The 9,207-nt window shown below is 39.0% G+C and overlaps 1 protein-coding gene across 1 annotated transcript; it reads right to left on the reverse strand.

Moving 5' to 3' along the window:
* Positions 1 to 411: 411 nt before the first annotated feature.
* LOC104466059 (MAGUK p55 subfamily member 6-like) lies at positions 412 to 7,378 on the reverse strand (the record flags this gene model as incomplete). The annotated part of the gene is made up of 7 exons (XM_010079372.1): positions 7,265 to 7,378; positions 6,328 to 6,501; positions 5,567 to 5,794; positions 4,305 to 4,436; positions 2,215 to 2,314; positions 1,602 to 1,670; positions 412 to 573 (listed from the first exon to the last, which is right to left on the reverse strand). Coding segments are annotated over exons 1-7 (979 nt in total), but the record flags the coding sequence as incomplete, so codon positions are not given.
* Positions 7,379 to 9,207: the final 1,829 nt, after the last annotated feature.

Below are 9,207 nucleotides of genomic sequence, written 5' to 3' on the forward strand. Positions count from 1 at the left end.
AAAGTAACAATTTATAATGCCTAGGGTGCTTCTACAGATGGAAAATTAAACGGCAGACATGAGAAAATCCACTGGCTGTCCATTATAGAAGACTACTAGGAACTTCTAGATTCCCGTCAGTAGCCGATGGTGACTGACACTGAAGAAACCTAGCAGACTGAAATACTGCACATACAAAAATTGTTTTTCTGCAGCATCAATAACATTTAACTGACAGCTACAAGTATTTTCACTGTCATCATATGTTAGTTCAGGTGTCAGAGAAGATGAAGAACCTTTTGTTTTGCCCCTCTAAATAATTTTTATGCTCTGACAAAATTACTTCTACCCTGGATCACTGAGATAAATATCAAGTATTTTCCAGATAATCAGAGAGACAAAGATATTACAATAGGAATGCTGACAACTTACATGGCACTGTAGTTCCAAACCTAGTAGGATTCAGTACTATAAACCTGTTCTTCAAACTTCTTCGCCCCACTCCTTGGGCCCCAATTAAGACCAGTGTTTTCCTCTGAAAAGGAGGCATCTTGGCTACTTCCTCATAGATCTGGATTTCATGACGATCAAATTCTACATTGAGAAATGTACAAAAAATAGTCAATACACAGTCAGTACTCTAAGAAAAAAAAAATCAAGCAGTCGTGCTATATATCGACAGACCAGATGTGAATATAAAGACTACTCAAAGAGCATTAAGTCTGCTTTCTTGCTTTAAATTGGTATAGAAATAAAATAGTTACCCCTTCATGGACAGCATAAGGTCAGATTATTACCTCTACTTCCAAGGAGAAAATTTAGGATTGATCAGAATGGAAAAACTGTGATTAACAATTAGTGGGCTTTCACAGAGTCATAAAATGGTTGAGGTTGGAAGGTACCTCTGGAGGGTATCTGGTCCAAACCCCTGCTCAAGCAGGGCCACCTGGAGATGGTTGCCAAGGACCACATCCAGACGGATGTTGAATATCTCCAAGGAGGGAGACTCCAAAAACTCTCTGGGCAAACTGTGCCAGTGCTCAGACACCTTCACAGTGGAAAAAGTGTTTCCTGATGTTCAGAGGAAACCTCCTGTGTTGTTGCTTGTTGCCTTCTGTCCTGTCACTGGGCTTCTCTGAAAAGAGGCTGTCTCCATCCTCTTTGCACCCTCCCTTCAGTTATTTATACACATTGATGAGATACTCCCTGAGCCTCTCTGAACAGTCCCAGCTCTCCCACAGCCTTTCCTCATAGGAGACATGCTCCATTCCCTTCATCATCTTCATATGTCCGTGTCTCTCTTGCACTGGGGAGGATCCCAGTACGCTTCAGGTGTGGCCTCACCAATGCGAAGGATCACATCGCTCAACCTGCTGGCAGCGAAGCTTTCACTTTTTCTCTCTTCTAACACACGATTCTTCTCTGACTTCCAGCTACCAAAAGATGTACTCAGCACCACCATAACTTCACTGGTCATTATTGCTTTTAAACCATAAAAACTATTTGATCTATCAAATTTATAATCAAATATTTTACTGCAAATCTTTCAGCATTAGATATACTGGACTCTGCATGTTCAGAAGCCTAGAGATCTTTGACTCATACGTAATATTAAGAGATACCTGCATTTCTTGTAGTGAGATACATCATCTTTTTCTTTTTTTTGCTGCTAATTGTTCCACAGAAAGGCCCTAGAAATAAAAATTGATACAAACTCATTTTTGTTAAGTGTGTTTTTCCAAAGCTATTTACATGAACATATGCAACTTCAGATTAATTACATTTACAAGGACTATTTTAGAATTTTACATATTCTAGGGCAAGGAGATCGCATCTATTTTCATACAGATCAAATGGTATATTAAGAGCCGAACAGAGAAAAAAATAAATTTTCCTATAAAGCTTTGTAAAAAGCAGCAGAAAATTCCATAAAACATGTTCAATTTATTAACTTCGAGTGCGTACTTTAAAAACATAATTAAAAAAGAGCTAATTCTCTTATGCCTTTCCCACCTCATTTAGCTTTTCATCAGCAGGTGGCAAAACTGATTCACGTATCTATGAAGACTATGCATAGACTTTAGCCTTTGTCCTTCAGTCAAACCCAAAATATAATAATTAGTATTTCACAATGTTTTGTGTCTTCTCACACAGCAGTTTTCTAGTATCTATGAAGGCAGGTGAAGCAAAACAAATGGAGTCAGAGCAAATTCTATTCCTGAAATTAAATCTCACCTGAGTTGTCCCAGTCTCTCCTAACAAAGGCCTTTCTCTTCTCTTCCAGGAACTGGCTAGGAATAAGCCCTGCACTTCCTCCTTCTTTGACATGACTAGCCTGGGGGGGAAAAAAAAAATCATAGGTAACCTGTGAGAAACATTTTTCTCATCAACATGGTGTTGACTGACTTTCACACTGCCAGAGATTTTCAGTGGTGAGTATTGATACATTTACTGCTGAGACTTGGAAATTCAAACTCAGATGTGTATTAAAATTCGATCTTACAGTAACAGTGTCTTGCCATTGAGTATTAAAATTCAGGAAACTTAAATAAAATAGATACAAGTTTCATTATTGGTTCCCATTAAGTTAGGAAGCTCCCACAGCCATAAACATTTGGCATCAAAATAAGTGGAATTCTATGTCTCCAGACACTGAACTCTCGAAACTCAAGACTTTCAAGTATACAGTACATTTATTTTGTATTCTTGAGCTGTTCCAAACAGGTTCTAGTGCAGCTTATTAACTGTCATTTCACAAAGAGTGACTGCCAGTAACACAGGCCTAATCATGCCTTCAAGCTTTTTGCACTAAGTAACTACATGTTTAAAAGCTTAGTAACTTAAGTATTACTAGCAATGAAAGTTTGGCTAAGATTCTCTATAAAATGATTTCATGGCTAGCTCAATTCTCAGGAAGCTTAACACATACGAACACACAGTTATGAAATGTTCCTCTTTTCTTCTCCATAACTGGTTGGCCTGTCTCTTGCTAAAAGGAACTGTCTGCTTTTCAACTTGTATGCTTTTACCTATCACTAACTGATTTTTTACAGTTAGCAAGTTTTCAGTAACAGTCTAGCATTTCTAGAAAGCACAAGGAAAAACTAACTTTTTTGACAGTGGCATGATCTGCATAGCTATACTTGCAACACATTATACTGGTTTAATGCATTTCATTTTGCCACTGATCAAGTGTTTAAGTGTTATTTCTCCTGAACTCCCACAAGTTACAATTGGAGAATTTGAAAACAATATAGAAGACGCCATGTAAGCTAAATGTCAAACTACTCCAGAGTTCTGGAGCATCTAACTGCTGAAACTAATTAACTTGGCAGCAATAAATTTTCTGCCTTCCCTCACACTTTTTATTCTCTTTCTTTTCATTATTACTGTCACTGACAAGCAGCAGAATTCAGCAACAGTTGTTGATGTATATTCAAGTATTTTTGTTGCTTTTAAAGAGGTAATACATATATCAGTCTCAAGCAATTTTTGGCTCACTATTGCTTATTACCTAGCAAAGGGTAAGCAATTTAGGGGTAGAAGGGGAAATAAATAATGCTAAACTCTTTGCCTAGATTGGCACTGCTACCTGCACTTCTCAGTATCTCAGTTGAGAAAAGTGTCTTAAAAGTTCACTCGTCAAAGGCACTGATGATGTTTAATTGTGTGCATAGTTGTCTTGGAAAATATAAAAGCAGCGTAAGCACAGGATTACATTTCTACTGAAGGACTGAATGTGGAAATACAGCCTTAAAGCAGGATGAACTGTTAATATTTGAAATAGTGCCAACACTTTGATTATGAACATGCATGTTACAGCTCACATACATTGACCACCACTGTGGAAATAAAAGATACAGCTTCTCCAAATAGCTATCTATTCTCAGCCCTCTTCAAATCCACAGATTTAATTTCCCTGTCTCTCTCTCCTCAACTCTGAGCACTCGGGAAGATCCACTTCTTCCACAGTCGCTGTCAGGAAAGGCTTACCACAATTAACAGAGTCAACCTGACACTTTCTGCTAGAAATTGTCCACTTAAACTGATTTTGGAATGTCTAGGCTTATGATACAAGAACAAAGACAAATAAATAGCGGTAATAGCAAAATGAGCGTTACATATACAATTTATAACATTCCATTTTCTCTAGCTTTTCAGTTGTTAATATCTTGCTTTAGGTTGAAATTGTATTGCAGTGTAAATATGTTTTCTTGTACCTAACTGTTAAATAGAAGTAGATCATAATTTAAAGAGTTTATTATTAAGGCAACTAGTGACACTTTTCAGATTTTTATTTTATTTTTTAAATATTTTTTACCAACCTGCCACCAATTTGGATCTTCCCGGTTTACAATCTGAAGAATTTCTCCTTTAGAAAATTTCAAACCTGCTTCTTTGCATGGGATGAGGTTGTCATTATATGGATTATAATCAAAATGACACTTCACAAAAACCTGAAATGTGTAAAAATTTACAAAGCTTAAACATTACAAAATACATTCTTACTAATTTATCTGTCAAACTGAAGTAAGGTCTTTACAGCATAAAAAGTTTGACATGATCAAAGTTGCATTTGGCAAGTAAAATACAATCTATGGAAAAAAATTGCATATACCAGCTGCGAGAGTAAGGTAATCATCAGTGCAAACCCTGGCTGGAAGAGCTTCATGATAAAAATAAAACCCCAACTGTTCCATTCAGACAATGTATTACAAAACACTTATTTTTGCATTTCAGTATATACAACTCAATTAGTATTCTGACTTCAAATTACTTAAAAATATAAAAAAGTCTATAAATGTGAGGACTGTATTCAAAGCTTGTGGAATCTTAAGAATCAATTTGGCCATAAACTCAATGTGTTAAAAAAAGCCATGATACCTGACTGCTTAAGACTCAAATTTCATGCAGGGGAAGAAACAGCAAGTTGCGTCAGTAGACTGGAAAGAGCTTTGACTTTTTTCTACCAGGCTGTTGAGCAAATGAAGCAGTGCACCTGCCTCAAACACAGCTTCTACTCAATGTAAGCATAGTCTATTATAGCTACAGGCATTAAGATCCACTACCTGAAGGAATATCTTACAAGACGTTTCAAAGGCACCAATTTAGAGCAACAAGTTACTTCTGCAGTGGAGAAACTGACAGCCTACAGCAGCAACAAAAGGATAAGGAATAGCCACCATCTGAGTTCCTACTGAAATCAGCAAGTACAAGCTCATCTGTTGAATTCAATATGTTTCTCAATTCTATGAAACAGCTTAACTTGCACACTGATCACGTTATGAACACTGCCGTTTAGTGTGATTGCGGCTAAGTCATCAGAGGTCACTGGATGTCAAAGAAACACAGTTCCTGTGTAGTATACAATCATATACTAGTCAGAATTTTTTAGGCAGCCATATCAGGTCTGGTATTAATCTACTGAATAAACCCATTTCCAAAATGTACCTATTTTAGCCTTCCTGCTAGCATTAATACGCAAAATAAACAAATTATGTCTAATCCAGATTCTTCAAATAATCTTATGCGATATAGTACCAAGCAAAAGTTCTTTTGACAGAGTTGTTAGAAATGTGCTACTGACCTGTTGAGGAATAACAGTGTCTCTGTAGCTGGGGAGAATCTTCAGAGTGACACTGCCGCTAATATTTTTCAGCAGTTCCTGCAACTCTTTTGGATTATTTCCAACCTCATGGCCATTCACCTCTTTAATAATGTCACCTACATGCAGAAGTCCTTGTCGATCTATCATTCCGCCATGAAGAATTCGTGCTATTACCAGATCGTTGTTCTCAACTCTAAACGTAACACCCTGAAAAAGGTACGTGACACCTAGTTTACCATTGTTTGAATTTCAATTTCGTTTTACCTTACCATTATCTCAAGCAAAAATATACAGCTATGGGATATTCTAATATGGGATACCCCCAGGACAACAGACAGTAATAATGACTACAGTGCAAGAGTTCCTAATATACAGATATGCATCAGGTGACACAAAAGTGCTTTCAGACAAGGTTTTCATACAACTGAACAATGACTGTGTTGTTCTTGATTGCATGCAATCCTGTTTTGTATCAGGACCAAACAGATGTTGTGTTAGTTAGTTATGCTAGCAAGTAATTCAGCCTAGCGACTGCCCATTAACTATCCCATATTTTCTTACAGAGAACAGGATGGAGGACACACAAGTATCTTTTTATTTCAACCTCTTGATACTGATCTTATCACCCATTAAATTACACAACATGACAACGGAAATAATTAAAACATAATGCAAGAAATCAGGCACACGCAAACATTTTCACTCGCACTTTAAAGACACACTCATCTTCAGTTACTTACTAATGGTTCCCCTGCTTTTTTGTGAATTCCAAGGATACGAATAGCATCTACTGGAACAATCTGGTTGTTCACTGAAGAATTATTGACTTCTGGGCTAGAAGGAGGAGAATCGTAACATTTTGAAGCCACAATATCATGTGCTTCCAAGAGTGACTGCAAAGGAACAGAAAAAGCCTTTTTAAAAATCATTAAATAACCGTTTGAAAAAGGATTTAGTGCTGAATAACCACTGAATATACCCTTTTGGGACCAGACCATCAAACCCTTACTTCACGTGGAATGGATCAAAAACTAACATACAAACAAGTAATCACATGGACAGATAATATCTGTCTTGGCAAATATGTTCTCTTTTGTAAGGACCAATGCTTCCTCTTAAGCAAGTGTAGGAGAAATGTAACGAATTTGGGAGGAATATGTGAACTTGCAGGGAAGAAGATGGAAAAAGCAGTAGCTAAAATAGTCTTTCACTTAATAAGACAGTATCCAAGCAAATTGTTAAAGTAAACAAAAAACCCACTAGAAAAAAATGAAGATAACTTATCATTAGATACTTGTATTTAATGTAATAAAATTTTCCTCCACAGTAATTAGGGTAATTACAGGTATGCAAGGATTTCTAGCAATCTGCAGAACAAGTGCTTTCTGCTTGTGTAAAGCCAAGGCAGAATTCTAGCACCAAGTGAATCCAAGTTGACAGGATTCACTTTGTTGTGGTTTTGTGTGGTGGGTTTGTCTGGTAGCAGGGAGGGGCCACAGTAATGGCTCCTGTAAGTAGCTGCTGAAGGTTTCCCTGGACTCCAGCTCTGCTGACAGCAAGGGAGGGGCTGGCAAGTGGTGGCTCCTGTAAGTGACTGTTAAGGGTTAACCCCCACCCCCTGGCTCCAAGGGTTTAGTAACGGGGCGGGGGGAGGAGTACCACCGATCTGGACCCAACCTGTGCCTCTGCGAATAACATATTTAAGAGGGGGCATGGAACAATGTGGGGGTGCGGCCCAGCCGCCTGCTTGGCTTCTGCAAACCGACCTGCCGTAGCCCAAGCCTCTGCCATGGCTCGCCTGGGAGTCCATTTCCCTGTGAGCCGATGAAGACCTTTGACGGCGGAGAAAGAGAAGAAAGATGCTGAAAGAGACAGCCATGCAGGTACTGAGTCGGAACCATGGAAGAGAACGCTCTCAGCATTTCCCCTGCCACGTGGTGAAGAGCCGTGGAGGACCCCACGCAGGAACTAGAAGCCCATGCCGGAGCCAGGCCGTCGTCAGGGACTGTAGCCCCGTTTGGGAAAGGACTCACACTGGAGAAGTTCTGGAGAAGGACTCTCAACGTGAGAAGGGACACTACGTTGTGGCTGGGGAAGAATGGGGGGGGGGCTCCCCCGTGAGAAGGGACCCCACGTTGCAGCCGGGAAAGACTATGAGGAGCCCTCCCCTGAGGAGGAAGGAGCGGCGGACTGACTGCACCCTCCATTCCCTGCCCCCCTGCGCTGCCCAGGGAGGGGGGAGAAGGTTCAGAACAAAGCCTTTGGGCTTTGGGAAGAAGGGAGGGGTGGGGAGCAGTGCCTTTTTTAAGATGTGGTTTCTCTCTCTCAGTATCTTGCTTCTTGTTGTAAATAGTTAATAAATTCAGTTGGTTTTTTTTGTTCTTCCCAATTCATGTGGGTTTCTTGCCCGTGACCCTAAGTGGTGAGTGAAACCCTCCCTGTCCCTGCCTCAGCCCACCAGGTGTTTGATTAAAACTGTCCCCGTGGCTTTATAAACCAGGACACACTTTTGACAAGAGCTCAGACCTTATAGTTAATGGTGTCTTCACCAGTCTACACACATAAATACAAAGCAAAAGGAAGAGATCCAAATAAATATAATAATCTTCAGAACATAATGCAAGTTAGACTTGATTTTCTCATAAAAGATACTTTAAAGAAAAGATTTATAAGACAATATGTGCAGGTAAAATAAGATCAAACTTGTGAAATTAGACAGTGGAGACTTTCTGTCTTAAAGGAAAAAGGACACCCTATAGCCACCATATACAGTAGTTCAAGCTAAAGCATCCTATAGCGCAGAGAGTCTCACTGACAGATATAGAAACAGGAAAAGAAGCAAGTAGAGGAGACGCCTGCTAGGCCTCAGACAACATAGTTTTTTTTCAAAGAGTGACCTGATGAGAGAGTCTTAAGTCAGATCACTGACTTTTGTTAAATAAGTAGCTAAAAAGAGAATATGCTATAGGGACTACAACTGATAGTGACATGCACATGGCCAGAGGCAGACAGCAAACTACTAGAAAGCAGAGCAGGTCGGTAGGCAAAATTTAAGCAAATGTAACAATTTTGCTATGCAGTCTGCTCCATCCTTCTCTAAGCCACCTCTAACCTAAAAGTTGTACAACCATATTAGTTTAGTGCTAAGCAAAACATGCAAGCCTTCGAAGCATCACAAACCTGAATGGTTATCTTAATCTGCCCATTACACAATGACCCTGATGATATTTCAACTTGAGGTTAGAAGGAGGTACTAATTCACTGATTTTGCCTCTGCCATTAAGACTGTAAAGACAGCTGCTTATTGTGGCTGCTCCGATACTGTGGACATAAACCAAATCAAATTAAATAGAAGAAACAATAATTTATTTAAATCATGCAGCTGTCAGATGGTATAAATTTCTAATCCTTCATTATCCAAGACATATCCAATCCAGAAACCAGAAGAACAGATCTCTCTCTTTGACAATGTTTATAAGCAACATTTTTGATCTTTCCACATTTCCAAAATGAAACCAGCTAGCATCAACTATGCTTTTAACATTACCACTGACAAAACTAGGTAGATACACCAGTATGATATTTCCAGTTTTCTCTTTTGGTCACATGCTAGCGTGAAC

This window comes from Pterocles gutturalis, unplaced genomic scaffold (assembly GCF_000699245.1).
Source record: "Pterocles gutturalis isolate BGI_N339 unplaced genomic scaffold, ASM69924v1 scaffold1464, whole genome shotgun sequence".
In the NCBI taxonomy this organism is placed as follows: domain Eukaryota; kingdom Metazoa; phylum Chordata; class Aves; order Pterocliformes; family Pteroclidae; genus Pterocles; species Pterocles gutturalis.